Source organism: Scyliorhinus canicula, chromosome 19 (assembly GCF_902713615.1).
Source record: "Scyliorhinus canicula chromosome 19, sScyCan1.1, whole genome shotgun sequence".
NCBI lineage: Eukaryota > Metazoa > Chordata > Chondrichthyes > Carcharhiniformes > Scyliorhinidae > Scyliorhinus > Scyliorhinus canicula.
In genome coordinates, this window is record NC_052164.1 from 8,910,996 (window position 1) to 8,927,977 (window position 16,982).

A 16,982-nucleotide genomic window follows, 5' to 3' on the forward strand; every position below is an offset into this window, starting at 1 on the left:
TTGTACAGGCGGAGAGTCAAATATCTGAAATTTGCAACTCTTGAATACCCCAGGCCGCTTGATTTTGTTCACATCAGAGGAAAGTTCATCTGAAATGGGATGATGCAAAAAATCTGGCACAATTACTTCAATGATCGTGCTGAAAAGACGGGTTCTTACTGGAGGTTGCAGGACCCTCTGACCTGTCTGCTGCGAGGTTTACTGCAGTTAGGCAGGGGTCTGCGTGGGATTGAGGAAAAATATAATCCAAACCGCCTTGGGTGGCGCAGACAGTTCTTTTCTCCAAAGCAACAGTTTAAGGATTCAGTCAGAAAGAAAGCGTGAGGAATACCAAATCGGAAAGGTCCGGAGCTCCAGATTTGGGGCTTTCTTGGGGAGGGGGAGTAAGGTGAGAAGTGAAGGTCGACCATTGGACTGGCGAAGCATTAACAAAGCTGCTCTCTCAGTTCTCTGGCATCCCCGAGCAGATTATAAAGCGAAAGCTTCGCACATATTATTTCACACAACCGAGATAGCGCTAATCACAAACTTCTTGCAAATAGCATTTGAGCGAAATCGATTAGCAAAGACATTAAAGCGGCTATAAAAATAAATGGTGAGTGTGATTTGTTATTCCCCAATTAAAGGCGGGGAATGACCTGTTGAAAAGTTAAACAGCTCTTTAATTATTATAATTGTATGCATGAAGACGCAAAAACAAACTCCAGTAGAGACAATGGATTAGCACAGAAACATTCTAGACCAATCAGGGGGAGGGAGGAGAATAGAAGGACCTGTTGAAAGGATAAATTGATGACGACAAGAGACACGTGTAGACACCTACCCCGACCTGTTGATGTGAATTGCAATAATGGTTGGCACTATTGCATTGGTGGACTATTGCTTCTGATAAATTACACAATCCGATGCAACCATGCTCCGAGCCAATAGAAACACTTGACCAATCAGGTTTCAATTGCAACTATTAACCCCACCCCCATCATTGCTATTGCTCTGATAATACAAACCCAATCAATGTCCAACAATAAACACTGCTGGGAAACTGTTGCCATTTCAATCTGTGACTAACCTGAAAGCTTCATTCTGCTTCTCCATCTGCAGATGCTGCAGGACTTGCTGAGAATTTCCTGCAGTTTGTTTTCTTCTGATCGCCTTCAGGGTATTTTCATTGCTCAATCCGTCACCCAACTAAACTCCTCCTCATAGCTGAACAACCGACTCGTTTCGACAGAATTGCGGTGCGGGCAAATCCAACCTGACCAGGATAGGCCCGCAGTTAACTCCAGCCCAGTTTGTGACGGCTGGTTGTGTCTGGGTGCAGCAGTCAAATAAATAACCTTGACTATTGAGCCAAGCCGATTTAGCTCAATGGCAAATTCCCAAACCAAGTAACAACGCTGGTTCCAAATCAGATTATCGGCTCATTATTACATTGGTATTTGTGGGATCCTGCTGTGCACAGTTCGGCTGTCCAACGTGGCAGCATTTAACTATTTCCTGAGGACGGGAAAGACGCTATGTAAACGCAAGTCCTATCTTTGCCCGATACAAAGTCACGTCCCGGTTCACGGAGTATACTCGACAACCTAAAGCTAAGAGAGATTTAGATTGTATAAAAGCAATGGCAAAAGCATCTTATTACCGAGGAAGAGGGACACTATCTGTTCCAAACACTTTCAAGGGCACAGTGCCCGCAAGGCCCGTAGAGATTTTCCGGGTGACATGGAACTTGGTGAAGTGCAGACCACACATATAGAACAATGAACGCCAGAATCTCTGGATTTTTGTGGTCAAAAATGTTCCCTCAACAGGGTGAAATTGCTTTTAAAACTTGGTCACAGCACAACAAACTAGCATTGCCAACATTTCCTGCAGTTTTCTTCTCGGATCCTTGCAAACAAAATCAATATATGCAGTCCAGGAGAAAATCCCAATGTTTAAGGCGATTTCCTGTTTAAATGCATGACAGTGATAATCTTTCCTGCAACTCGAAGAGCGATTAGTTACAGTGGTTTTCAATTTAATCCACAATTTAAACCGGGATGAAGGGAATTGGTATTAACCTCGAAGATCTCTTCCACAGAGACATTTTTACTCCATATTAAAGAACTGTCTTCACCAATAGAAAGGTCTGTAACCAGATGACGCAGATTGTAGATAATTGACAAATAAACAGTCAGGGGAGATGAGGCTGTTTCTCGTCTAACTCATCTCGTTGTCACCATCTGGAATGTATCACCCGAAATCGTGGTGGAAACAGAATATGGAATAAAATGAGAATATGGATAGGTGTTTGAACGTTACAGGGTTTGGTAGGGGAATTGGGCAAATTGAATAGCTCTTTGAAAGAACTGCTAGGGTGGACGGGCCGAATGGCTTCCACCTGTACTATATGATTGCAGGAGTCAAATGGCATCAGATCCACCTGTGAATATCAGCATGTTTTAATTTTCCGCCGTTTGAGAAAAGACTGCAGAGATGTTTCCCTCATGTTGGTTTGCAATGCAGGAACATGGAGAACTCTACTTCCCTTAACTCATTGGTGTCAATTTGTAATAAATTGGGCAGCCATCAACCTCGAAAACTGCCAACAATTGCCCCTGAAAATTCACAAAACTCGCAGATTACCAGCCCACCCTGACAGGGCTCTGGAATCCTTGAGCCCACACAAACCCAGATCACGTACACAAAACACTTGATGGGGCCCACCTCTTGGGGCCTTCGACACCGGTTTGTTTCCTAAGCACAACTTCTAACTGAAATGCCAGGAAACAACACGTTTCCATGTGACTAAAACAAAACTCATTTCCCTTTCCGAATTGTAGGTTTGGTTATTCCTTGATGGGGGTTTTAAAAAAAAATGCTACGCCATTTTTCCAGAATTGATGTCGAAATTGGTGGCGTCACCTAGTCTTAGCGGGGTTGCAAACTCTAATCTATTAGGGTTTATTATTAGAGTATATTAGAGTTTAATATATTAGACGTTGAGAAGGTGTGGAGGGAGCGAGATATTGTAAAACAAGAGGGCTGAACATTTCCCCCTCTTTATTCGACATGATAGTTTTTTGTTTAAATGGTGGCATATTAAAGGTGTGGAGATGGCGGTCTGGCGGAGCTTTCACTTTTTCTCTGGGGAGCCTGCTGAACAAAATCACACAGGATGGAGTACAACATTCCTTCTTTGCAATCAGGTAAACTTAACTTATCAATGGGAAATCGGCAGCTACCAGCCACCCTCCTCTCTAGCTAGATTCTATTCACATAATTATTTAAGATGCATTTTTCTGCTGGTTTGGATTTCTGAAAAACTTGGCGCAAAAGTTTTATTTTGTAGTTGGGAGATTGATGACTGGCGTCTTTTAATCGGAGGTAGTAAGAAGTCATGGTGATGTCGATGTTGTTTCTGCCCAGATGCAAAGGGTGTGTGCCTCGTAATGAAACGATCTTTATATTTTTGTTTACAAATCACAGGTATTTTGAGGTTCAGAGCGAGGTCCAACAATAGTCACCAGTGCAGCCATGATGACGATTCATGATGCTGCTGTTGTAAGTGGCAAAATGCCTGGTGCCTGAACAGAAATTGAACGGTGGGGGGGCTACGTTCCGGGGCTAAATTCAACCCCTTTATGTTCCTGTTAAGGCAAGATATTTAAACTGGCAATACATTAGGCTGCATTGTGACCATTCGCAGATCTACGCACAGATGGTTCACGTGGCTCCGATCAGAATGTCAATAAAGCCCAAAATGCAAAAAAAATACCCCCCAAAAATCAAGTCACATTTTCACCAAAGCAGACAGAAAAATCAGAAATTCTGCCAGAATACAAACGGCGCCCCGATTATTCCAATTGGAATTCCGATTAAGGCGACAGCAAACCATGGCGAGTATTAAAGCACCCACTTCTGGGGGGGGGGGGGGGACCTACCAATTATTCCGCGCTTTTAAAAAATTTTCACCTCTTGTGCCAGTGCACGGAATCGTGCCCGTCCTGACAGTGATGGTTCGGGACATTATTTTGTGGCTTTACCCTCCACCCATTATCAGCGATCAATCAATTTGTGCAAGGTTGTTACATTTAAAAAGGGAATCAGGAGATACGGTGCTTTTCGGTCCCAATCCGGAATAGGTAATTACAATGAGAAACTGATTGCAGATGCGTTTTGCAGGCTGCAGCCCCGTGGAATCTATTACCTTTACCATTCAGCCAATTATCTCCCCTCCCCCAACAGGCAGATTCATTTACATCAGCTGAGCAACCTGATCCGTCTGCAGCCGCCGGCTGATTGACAGCTGCAACCGGCCTTTTGCTGGTTTCCTGTTAACCATTTGATGCCTCGGGAAATTAATACAAAAAAAACAATCTCACTGCAACCCCCTCCCCGCCCCCTTCATTCGGCATTGGAATTGTAGGCACATCATGTTCTTGCAAACATTTGTGCCTCTTCCTTTCATGTTGCATTTTCAAAATATAAATGTATGTTCCCCCCATTCACTTCATTCCAAATAATCTGCAGTGTAACCGTGTCTTGTATTCTGGATTCAAAAAGAAAATAAACATTGCAATATACACACATTTTTGTTTTATTTTGCTTAAAAATAAATTTAGTGTACCCAATTCATTTTTTTCCAATTAAGGGGCAATTTAGTGCTACCCTGCACATCTTTTGTGTTGTGGGGGCGAAACCCACGCAAGCAATATACACAATAGGGCAGCAAAGATTTTCTCCTGCTGTTGGGTTCAGTATTTGCTGTTAGGAGTGTTAATGAGCACCCGGTTCATATTTACAATCGTGCGAATGTAAACACGTGGGTTTTATCTGCTACATTACCTTCTTCACACAGAACAGAGAGCAACATTAATGTCTTTTAACAAAACAGCTATTCAAGGGCTGAAAAACAGACTGATGATCTGATTATTCATTTTATTTGCAAGTTTTTAAGCCACTTTATTGCCTGTTGATTCCTCCAAACACAGGATTTTGTCCTCCGAATACGTGCGAATCCTTACTGCACCCCACTGCAGGAATCTGAGATCTGGTTTAAAAAAACTTCCTCCCCCAAAAATTCCCTCCCCCCCCCAAAAAAAAACTCCCCCCCCCAAAGAAAACTCCCCCCCCCCAAAAAAAAACTCCCCCCCCAAAAGAAACTCCCCCCCCCAAAAAAAACTCCCTCCCCACCCCCCAGCCCAGCACCGAAGGGGTTAACGTGGACACGCAGCGATTAAAACTACAGCCGGTTGAAAGGCGTCTCCTTTTTATTACTAAAAGGAGCGCTTACACGCTAAAGAGGCAGGATCATATTTTACTCAGGCAACACAGACGCGTTGCGGCTGGCAGGCAGTCTCTGTGGCGCAATCGGTTAGCGCGTTCGGCTGTTAACCGAAAGGTTGGTGGTTCGAGCCCACCCAGGGACGCTCTCATTTTTTTTCCAGCCCCAGCAACTACATTGGGAGATTTACTTTGTTGTTTTAGCTTCTCATTGTACAGTTTCTTTCATTTTAGCTGATTAGAAAAACGTCAGTAACCGCGGCAGAGATTCAATTATCCCTCTTCCATTGTCTATGTTGCTGATTCTTGTTGGGGGACAAGACAACTTCACCAGTGTATTTATATATTCTTAATATTTTAGCTAATATCCTTCATACTCTACCTGCAGGGAACATATTTTTCGCGTGCATTAATTATAACATGCACACGTGTTAAATTCTTTGCTTTGAAATTATTTTATTATTCATGTCATAATTTGCATCTCTGATCAGACTTTTTTTTAAATCTACTTGTTCTCTCCTCGTGTGTCAATATGGTCCCAAAGCATATTTCAAACTGCTGTTTGATTGATTGAATCGGAAGCCACACATCATCGTCAGCACGATGGCTGTTAAATAAAAAAAACTCCCCCCGCCCCCAGCCAAAACTCTAATTTCACATCTGCAGAAATCCTAATATGCGAACATTGCAAAAGGCCAGAGTCAGTTCCTTTTTACAAGACAAAATACGTTTGGTACATTTACTCAGCACCCCCCACACCATCACCCACCACACACTTCAGGCTGTCACATTGTCAATCTCTGGAAGTCTAGACTTCGCGTGAAAAACCTTTATATTTATTTCAATGATGATCATTTGTAGCCCCCTACATATAAACGCAGCCATTTTGAAACTGCCTTGTGAAAACAACCTCACAAAGGCTGCCTGGCATCAAATTTTGTGCCACTGATCTGGGTCCTCTTTGTTTCGCAGGCAGCGGTTTAGACATTAGGGGGTTTCCGCAAATAATCTAACTTCATTCTGATTGGATTACATCCCTGTTTGAATTTTCACGTTCATCTACGTATATCATTAATGAAATATCTATTGCTGGTCATCGCCATATTATCTATACTTGTGTCCCAACTGCTTAACCAATGCCCTCATGAACTGTATTTTGATCAAATTTGATGGTTTGCCTATTACTGGGCTTTGGTTTGATGGATGTGGCTGGGATCTTCGTATAGTTATTGGTATCTGTGCCCGCTGCTCCATTCAATGAACTATGTACTTCTCTTAATGCAACATTTATTTACCCAGAGTGTCTATTACTCCATATCAATTCGGTGGGTTTACTCTGACCGACAGGATGTATATTTCTAGACGTTAATAAAATGATTGTTTCTGTGGCCTGGGTGCCTTTAACAATATATTATTACAGTTTGTGCTTGAATCTGCTGAATGTGTTCTATTTCAGCGCATGATTCACTGAAAAGATGAGTTGATATCTGTCATTGGCTAGACATGGAGACGTTATAATCACTTATTAATGCTAGCTGCTTCGACCAATCGGACCGCTTCCACGCGCATTTAATATTGTACATCAATGTGTTGGCTAATACTCCAGGTTATCGTACTCTTCCATTGCTCTCAATTCGGTGTTGTTTCTAAATAATGTTTCAGTGCAGTGTGACTGTTTCTGTTACCTTTTCGATAGCAGTGTCAGTTTCAAGAACTGCAAACGTCCCTGTCATCATGTTTGAATGTGGCACATATTGCTACACCTTAGTCAGTGTTTATCATTACATTTAATATAGTGTTTATACAGCAACTGTATCTGTCAGAATTAAGCGCTACCTGATTTGTCATCATGTCAGTGTTAAAATCTAGTAACCATTATTTTAATGTCAACCCTAGTACACAATTCGTAGCTATTGGTTGCCATGATATTGATGGAGTATTTCTCACTATAAACCCATAAAGCCACTTGGTGATGTATTTGGTTTAAGCATTGCCCTTGTAACAGTTTGTCATGTAATGTTATATTAAAGAACTTGTTCATATATCTATATATATATATATATACGTCGTCTTAAAACCACTGAAGAATATCTAAGTGTATTTTGTGGCAGGCTGTGATCAGTGACGTATTTTGTAATATAGACCGTCATGTAACTTGTAATGACTATATTGTATTTATAAATTTACAACATGTTGAATCGTGTTTTGTACTTTTGTAACTCCACGTTCACTATTGTTAAATTCATGTGCCTGGTGAGATTATCTCATTTTCTTCATCCTGACTAAACTCAGGAGTCATTCTGCGTCTTTGTCAACCCAAACTCTATTAACTTACACACTGGCGGTCAAGCGAATGCTTTAAGTGACTAAATATGTTTTCCAAGTAAAAGTTAAATAAGTTCAACAACAAAAAAGTAAAGTTTTGTTGGCTCATCGCCACCAAGTGTGAAATTATTAAAGTGGACATTTTCTGCAGACTGATTATAATTGGGATAAAGGTTTTCCTTTGCCGTGGAGGGGTAGATATTTTACAATTTTCCTAACATACTACGATATTATGAAGATAATAAGTCTCCCAAATATTTTGGTACTGAACAAATTTGTAAGTACTCACAACAAACAACAATGAATTCAGTAATTTTTATATTAAAAACGCATTTTTTACATTGTGAGGTAAACCATATCCGAAAGTTAAAAAGGAACACTTTTCACTGCATGTTGCTGATGTGATAAAAGACTCCGTCTTTTTATATGAGTTACAACACATTAAAGGAACATTCCAATGTTCCCCGTGCCTGTGTTTATTTCACAGATGAACCTCCCTTAGTGTGAAATTTGGTAAATGTGTTTCGGTTTCCAATAACATCAGGATGTAGAATTGCAATCAGAGATCGCAGCCCAGTTCAAGGAAGTTTGACAAAATGAAACCTTCTCCTTTTCACTATCGCATCAGATCATTGGCTAATTTCTATAATTGTTACATTAATATGGATACGAGAGAGAATGACATCAGTGAAAGCAATGGAAGGCGGAATGGTAGAAAAATATGTAAAGAAAACCCTTTTTCATATCATATTGCATGAATTACCAGCTTAGACTCCAATCACTTGTCTTTGTAGCTGTCCTTAAGCACGATTGAATTGCGGTCATGACAAAGTTTGATGACAACGTTTTGACAAATCACTGGGTGATTTACCGAGAGATGAACTTTGTTTGTGTTTTCAGGCTGGTTCTTTGTAATGGATAAAAGAACAGCAAATGGCTGTATAATCTTCTGGAACATTTTGATTTGGTACCAACCCAACTATACAGATAATGTGGTTTTAATTCTGGAGAGTGTTGTTTCACCCTGATATTCTGCCTGCTTAGTCATCATTTAGATTTAGAATAATGTATGATGAACTGTTAGATCATTAATTTATCAGATTGTGCATTAGATTACTCCCAGCCCTTTTAAAGGAATGTTGAAGGTTTTATCCCGAGGCGCTGACGCTACCACAATTTGTACCGGAGCAGTTTGCAACGGTTGGATGCTGGAGATTTTGCAAAGTCCCGATATGCATGTCAAATATTTCAACGTTGAATATAACATTCACAGTGGAACATGGCTATTTTCAGCAGAATAATAACAATGCACACACAATAGATCTATTAACGCCATCCTCCGCTCCAAAGGTTGGAATGACCAGTTGCCAGGTCAGAGCAGGTGAACGGCCTTAACTCATTTGTGGACGAGATAGATAGAAAATGTAGCTAGTCGACAAATAGATAGACAGATATAAAACTAGATAGATAGATAGATAGATAGATAGATAGATAGATAGATAGATAGATAGATAGATAGGTAGATATAAAACTAGATAGATAGCTAGCTAGATAGATATAAAACTAGATAGATAGCTAGCTAGATAGATATAAAACTAGATAGATAGCTAGCTAGATAGATATAAAACTAGATAGATAGATAGATAGATAGATAGGTGGGTAGATAGATAGACATAAAACAAGATGGGTAGATAGATAGATATAAAACAAGATGGATAGGTAGCTAGATAGATAGTTGGATAGATAGATAGACAGACAGACAGGTAAACGGGGCAGTCTAGTGAGCAGAGACATATAGAGACAACGGTAGAGGAGGAGAAACAGGAACGGACCGGCGCTAGGGAATGATAGAGAGACAGCGAGAAAGGGAGCCGAATACAGCAGAGGGAAACAAAGACAGATGGAGGCAGACAAATTCAGTGAGACAGGGAGAGGGGGGAGATGGGCAGAGGAAAAGAGAGAAAGTGAGAGGCAGTTAAATTGCCTGAGAGGCAGAGAGAGACAAAGACTGTGTTTTTGTTTTGCACACAGCTCCGGCTTTCTGCTGTCTTCCGATGCTAACACAATTTCACTTTTACAGAGGATTTGTGATTTCGTTTTATCCCGGGCTATAATGTCCATCGATTTGTTTCTCTGGCCCGGGATAATGAGATTTAACCCTATTTGACATATTCTGCCTCCCGTCTGTTGGCCATATTCTTTCTGTCTCCCCTTTCTCTGCGTCTTCTGACCAGCCTGTTAAAGGCAACAATGGAATGAACGCCGCAGACAAGCAGCGATATTGCCATAAAAATATATTCCCAAAAAATTGGCGCGAGATATGCATTCAGATCTCACTGTATAAATATCAGGCACGTACCCGTGACAATATTTTGCTTTTTTTGATATACGCGTTAGATTTTGTAACCAAAAATATACAATGTCAATATTGCATGCTGACTGAACACAAAGGTTTATATATTTTTTATCCTTGGATATATAAGTGATTGTGAATGTGTGTGCCGGTTGTAAGGGGTGATACATCGCTTTCACTAATGTGACACAGGCTCTTGTTCACCCTCCCTCCCGCTTCTTTGTTTCATTTAGCTATTATCTCCACACCATCTATCTCTGTCTGGCATGTTTTTCACCCCCCCCCCCCCCCCCCCCGGTGCTGGGTGAGACTGGCGGGGGGATGGGGGTGTGGAGCCGCGGCCGAGGGAACCTCAAGGACGAATTGACAATAAGAGCGAAATTCCTTCTGCAGAATTGGCAGCGGAGGAATCGATCTATTGACCGGCATCCCCCCATCGCAGGTCCAGTCTCGATTTTAAAAAAACCCAGAAATGGCAACAGAGTAAAATGTCAATGGAGCAAAATACACATTGGTGCATCAATGACTGAAATCACGCGATTCTGAAATGTTGCCTCGGTGGCTTTGCTAACAGCCCCGTTCATTTATTGTCTTAAGGTTATTGCCGATCATAAATTAAAAGGGTCAATTTAAACCAGGCAGATTGCAAGAATTTGTGTGATAACCCATCAGCTTAATCAGGGAAACAGATTGCCCCTCCTGCTTTTCCTGGATGTCTATTGACACGTGCTGCTTATTTTCACTCTGTCTGGATCCACATTATCTCCATTGGCCGGTACAGCTGACCAGTGAGCACAGCGCCGATCGATATACCCTCCGCTATTAAAGAGGCGGCAGAAGGCAGCATATGTCACCGTGGGAAACACTGGCAGCCTCTGGACAAAAGAACACTATTCCAGGCAGGAAAGACGCGGTTACCTAGCAACAGACAGAAGCCCGATTTTCTCCAAAGCTGGAGTGCTCTCTGCTGGTTGGGAACAGAATCAATACAATCAAAGCGGGGCCGCGATTGAAACTCACACATCAGAGCATTGAATATCCGCGGGGGCAGCCAGGAATACCCTGGGGGCGGGGGTGTAGGGGGTGTGTGTGTGGGGGGGGGGGAGGTGTGTGTGTGGGGGGGAGGTGTGGGGGGGAGGTGTGGGGGGCGGTGTGGGGGGGGGCTTGGGTGTGTGTCGGTGTGTGTGGGGGGAGGTGTGTGTGTGGGGGGGAGGTGGGGGGGAGGTGTGGGCGGGGGGTTTGGGTGTGTGTCGGTGTATTTGGGGGGGGCGGGCGGGGGGTGTGGGGGGGGGCGGGGTGTGTGTGTGTGTGTGGGGGGTGTAGGGGTGTGTGGTGTGTGTGTGTGTGTGGGTGTGTGGGGATGTGTTTGTGGGGTGTGTGTGTGGGGGGGGTGTGGGGGTGTATGTGGGTGTGTGTTGGGGGTGTGGGGTGTATATGGGTGTGTGTGGGGGGTGTATGTGTGGATGTATGTGTAGGGGTGGTGTGTGTTGGGTGTGTGTGTGTGGGGGGGTTGAGGGGGGGGGGGTGTGTGGGGTGTGTGTGGGATGTGTGTGTGGGGGGTGGGGGGTGTGTGTGGGGGGTGTGTGGGGGGTGTGTGTATGTGTGTATGTGTGTGTAGGGGTGGTGTGTGTGGGTGTGTGTGTGTGGGGGGGTGTGGGTGTGTGTGGGGGTGTGTGTGGGGGTGTATGTATGTGTGGATGTGTGTGTAGGTGTGTGTGTGGGGGTGTGTGTGTGGGGTGTGTGTGTGGGGGTGTGTGTGGGTGTGTGTGGGATGTGTGTGTGGGGGTGGGGTGTGTGGGGGGTGGGGGGTGGGGGTGTGTGTATGTGTGTGTAGGGGTGGTGTATGTGGGTGTGTGTGGGGGTGTGTGTGGGGGTGTATGTGTGTGTAGGTGTGTGTGTAGGTGCGTGTGTGGGGGTGTGTGTGTGTGGGGTGTGTGTGTGTGGGGGTGTGTGTGTGGGGTGTATGTGGGATGTGTGTGAGGGGTGGTGTGTGTGTGTGGGGGTGTGTGTGGGGTGTGTGTGGGATGTGTGTGTGGGGGGGTGGGGTGTGTGTGTGTGGGGGTGTGTGTGGGGGTTTGGGTCTCTCCATGGGTGTGTCTGTGGCTGGGGAGGGGCGGCAGAGATTTCATACCCATGAACTGAACGCCACAGTCGAGTTCTGCGAAATGAAGCGACATTAGGGCTCAGGGAGCGTGGCTTTGAACAGGGAAATTGTCTATCCATTTTCAAATTTGGAATAACTCAATCTAAATGATTTTGTTTCAATATTTTGCCGTTTTTTTTCTTTGCAAAATGATGCATTTTTGCTTCAGCTCTCGGCCTCGCAGCTCCCTCGCCCACCAGAAGGCAATCGATGCCCAATGGTGTCCTGAACTGCCACACTGGAGGGCAGGCAGTGGAGCCCACAGGTGATGTGAGAACAAAGGGCGGTTCCAGGCAGGTCCCCCCCCCCCCCCCCCCCCCCTGTGTGTCAGGCAGCGGCTATTGGGTTGGGAGGATCGGCTGGACCTTATTATTGCCTTGTGGCTGTGTTTGGAGTTTCTGCCGTGCACTGTCTCCATCCATCAGACCTGCACAGTCATAACCCAAGCAGAATGTCACCACATCAAAGTCACTGCACTCCCCCTCCCTCTGAAAGCCCCAATCTCAGTGCTGCCATTGTCCAGGCTATTGGCTTCGTCCAATGTCCCACAATGCTTCCCTGGCTGATCTTGATTGGTTCTCTCACTCGCCGCCAGAGTAAACCTTAGCTTTGGGAAATGCCAATTCGGGTATCTCTCTGAACATTTCCTTTCGGTGTCCGTCTGTCTATTTCCCCGTGTTCACCATAAACTCACCTTAAGTTGACACATTTGGCCACATTCAGTTTGAACAATGTTCTGCCCTCCAGTTGGAAATTGACTGAAATAAAGGTAGAGCAGGTCTGGCAGCATCTGTGGAGAGAGAAACAGAGTCCCTGACCCGACTACACAACTGAAAAATCATTTGCCTGATGTGGATTTCCGGAGTGGTTCCGCCATTGCTGCTGTCTCATTTGTCCTTCCACGCCTTTTCTGTACAAAAAAAAATGCAATCAATTAACTGAAAAGTCCCAGCCCCGGGTCACTGTCCGTGTGGAATTTGCACATTTTCCTAATCCCTGCGTGGGTCTCACCCCCACAACCCAAAGATTTGTAGGGTAGGTGGATTGGCCACGCGAAATTGCCCTTTAACTGGGGGGGGGGGGGGGGGGGGGGGGGGAGAATTGGGTACACTAAATTTTAAAAAATGATAATTAGTCCTTGGCATCTGAATTTTATTTGATAAACACTCACAGAACGGGAAAGGGTTGTGAACTGTGAGGAGGATGGTATGAAACTTCAGAAGGGTATGGGTAGGCTGGTGGAATGGGTGGACAACTGGTAGATGGAATTCCAAGCAGGGAAGTGATTCGTTTTAGCGGGAAGCATTTGGACGGACAATACAAAATAAGGGTACAGTTCTAAAGGGGGTGCTGGAGCAGAAGAACCTGGGTGTACATCTGCATAGACCAGTGAAGGTGGTGGGAAACAGTTAATAAGGTAATAATAAGAGAAAAGTAAGTACGTTATGATGAACCCGTCCAAATCATTAATCCTGCTTCAACTGGGGGATTGAGTCTAATACTGACTGCAACGTTTTAGGGAGGGTGTTAAAACATCAGAAAAGGTGCAGGAATAACCTACAAAAATGGTTGCAGGGATGAGGAAATTCGCTTACATGGTTGGGTTGGAGAAGTTGGGACTTCCTTTGAGAAGAGGAGAGTTGATAGAGGCGTTCAAAATCGCGAGGGACGTGGACAGAGTAGACAGGGAGGGAGCTGTTCCCGTTGATAGAAAGATCGAGAACCAGAGGACGTAGAATTAAGGTGATTGGCCAAAAAAAAACAACGGTGACTGGAGGAGAAAGGGTTTGAAGCGCTGCCTGCGGGTGTAGTGCAACAAGACTCAATGGTGACTTTCAAAGGTGAATTGGACAATTATCTGTATATCGCCGTTTTCCGGCGTTACTGCGAAAAGCGGAACTGAGCACAGTGACATTTTGGAAAGATAGAAGTGGCGCAAAAAAAAACTGGTAAAGAGAGAGGACTTGAGGGTAAAATGTCGATCTTGCTGAATTTGACCCGTGAAGCCCAGTTGGTATCATTTTGCCTCTGAACTGATAGTTTTGATCCTCATTGGACAGAGCTCGATACTCTCGATTAGAATGAATTGTGCTTCCAGTGAAATATTCTTCGCTTTTTCTAGATCAAATACATTTTATTTTACAAAACCAACAGGAGATACTTCAAATACCATCGAAACTGAACATTCACCCCAAAGGAAAATAATGGATTAACTTGATCAAAGTTTGTGTTTAAAGGTTGTTAAGAATAAGACATTTAAATAAACCGCATGTTAAGAGTGAAACGTTAGTTCTGTCCAGGCCTTTGATGCGAACGCTTTGAACATGCACAATCTACACGTGTTGACATATTAAGTTCAAAATGAGGATGTTCCCCCTTCCTCCCCTCCATCCCTCCCGTGTGCAAAAGCAATTATACCCAATCCTTGCTGTCGCTATGGGCCATATTTTTGGAATTCAGGTGACGCAAGGAGGGATAAAAACTGGGGAACCCTTTGTGGAAATGTCACAATTTGAGAGCTGTTTCTTTTAAATTGGTTTGATGCAGTCTTGAGAATGAAAGAAAATAGATGTGCAGACATTCGAACAGAAGGCGGAGGGGAAAGTGGGATTTGGAGCGGCCTCGGCTGACAGGACTTCAAGATCTGGTAGCCCCCCCCCCCCCCCCCCCCTTCCCCCTCCCCATCTCCTCCCATACCTTTCGCCTCCAGCTCGCTTTCCTCCTTCAAAACACTCCTTGAAACCGACTGCTTTGATCAACCTTTTGGTCTTTTGACTCAATACCTCCTTACATGGTTTTGCAATGCTCCTGTGAGGTGCCTTGGGACATTCCAGGAAGTTAAAGGCGCTATGTCATTAGACATGGCGTTGAGGCTGTTGTTATGGAGTCTATGCCACGTGCGGAGAAAGGCAGAGGAAGTGTATCAACCGAGCAACCATTGTGTGGGGGTGTTGGCAGCCACGTTCAACATTCCTTTGCGACATTGAAAGAATGTTGATACAGTGAGCTGCTTCAGCGTGTCAATGGGGAGCAGGATTGAGCCTGACATTACAATGAATGAGCTGGTAAATTACCCACCGTCTCTCTCCCTCTACTGTCACACATGTGATTTGAGAACACGATCAGAGACCGTCACCCTCGATGCTTGTGGTCGGGGAGAAAGGGATGCCACGCCTGCACAACACTCCAACACTGCATTCTGATACTTTGCCTCCGTTTCAGCAGTTTTAATTGGATCTTATTTGCTATGCCGGGCGATACATTAACATTTTCTATTATGTATATTGTTTCAGATCAACTTTAATGAAAGCCAGAAAATTCCAAATCGCCTGGGGACACAACAAGCGAAATGAATATCCCTCCACACATTGGAAACGTGCAAACTCCGACCTAAGACCCTGGATATGTGTCAGTACTTGAATGTGTAATTTAATAGATCACAAGTCTAGTTTGGCATGTACAACAAAATGCAGACAATACAGCATGGACTGTGCACATCCTATCCATCTTTAGGAATGCCCTGTATTCCTATGGGAATTTGTACCTGGAACATGCATTGAAAAAAAAAGCCAAAATACATTCATAAATGTAGAAGCAAATACCTGACTGGTTCAATAGAATTGCAAACAAATGTCAATATTTTGTCATATTGAGGAGTAACCAGATAATTGCACCATTCTAAATACAATAATACCGAGAAAGAGGCTTGGGTTTCTCAACCCTATAAAAAAAATGTTAAAGATCTGCAAATCTTCCTAAATTGGCCAGGGAATTCAATTTATTGACAGATCGGAAGCTCCAGGGCAGCCCATAGTCCGTTAATAATTGGGATCGAAGAGTCTTAGCGTTTCACACATTTGCGAGATGCGCTGGAATTTAACGCTGACAATTTCCGAGGTTGGGATATGATCCCATTTCTGATACCCGATGAAAAGCTGCTGGGATGGACGCCTGGTCTTGATCATGGAGGGGACCTCACACACTGATATCCAACAAAAGGGCAGCATGGTGGGTGGCTCAGTGGGTTAGCATTGCCGCCTCATGGCGCTGAGTTCCCAGGTTCAATTCCTGCTCTGGGTCACTGTCCGTGTGGAGTTTGCACATTCTCCCCGTGTCTGCGTGGGTTTCGCCCCCACAACCCAAAGATGTGCAGGGTAAGTGGATTGGCCATGCTAAATTGCCCCTTAATTGGAAAAAAATGAATTGGGCACTCTAAAATTTAAAAAAAGCAATGATATCCAACTAAGAGATCAAGGTAACCCCATGCTCCTTTTCCAATGTTTCAATAATGCTGGTGTCTAGGTTGGAGCTATATTAAACCATTATCAATCAGATGGCATCATTCCAATTGTTTTCTCCGGAGCTGTTAATCCAACATTCCGCACGCCATTTGTCGAGGATGACCCGCGTTCCAGATTTTCTATCTGTTTATAGAAATACCGCAGGTTATATTCTGCCCGGTGCCCAATACCCAGTCAGAATGATAACATGCAAAATAGGCTGGAAATAATAATAATAATAATCACTTATTGTCACAAGTAGGCTTCAATAAAGTTACTGTGAAAAGTAACATTGCAGCGCCTGTTCGGGGAGGCTGGAACGGGAATTGAACCCGCACTGCTGGTCTTGTTCCCTATTACAAGCCAGCTGTCTTAATCCACCGGTGAAATCTGAAATAGAAATAGAAAATGCCGAAAACCCCCAGCTGGTCTGGTAGCATCTGTGGAGAGAGAAACTGAATCAAGATCTGGAGTCTGTGCTGACCCTCCAGAGCTGATAGAGACCGAAAAGTCTGCACGGGAACCCCCACATCTCCCTCACCCTCCGTACACACTACCCACTGGGCAGGTGGGAGTGATCAATGAAGAATTTAACGTTGATTTTAGCACCAAG

The 16,982-nt window shown here is 44.1% G+C and overlaps 1 protein-coding gene and 1 non-coding gene across 2 annotated transcripts in view; one reads left to right on the forward strand and one right to left on the reverse strand.

Moving 5' to 3' along the window:
• The window catches only part of LOC119954288 (polycomb complex protein BMI-1-like), a 49,421-nt gene extending 48,265 nt beyond the window's left edge, over positions 1 to 1,156 (reverse strand). The window contains exon 1 of the mRNA XM_038779383.1: positions 1,070 to 1,156. Within this exon, the coding sequence (XP_038635311.1) occupies positions 1,070 to 1,082 (13 nt within the window). The 5' untranslated portion in view covers positions 1,083 to 1,156. The remainder of the gene's footprint in view (positions 1 to 1,069) is intronic.
• Positions 1,157 to 5,340: 4,184 nt separating this feature from the next.
• Positions 5,341 to 5,414, forward strand: trnan-guu. Its single transcript has one exon. It is a non-coding gene; the product is annotated as a tRNA-Asn (tRNA).
• The last annotated feature ends 11,568 nt before the right edge of the window (positions 5,415 to 16,982 follow it).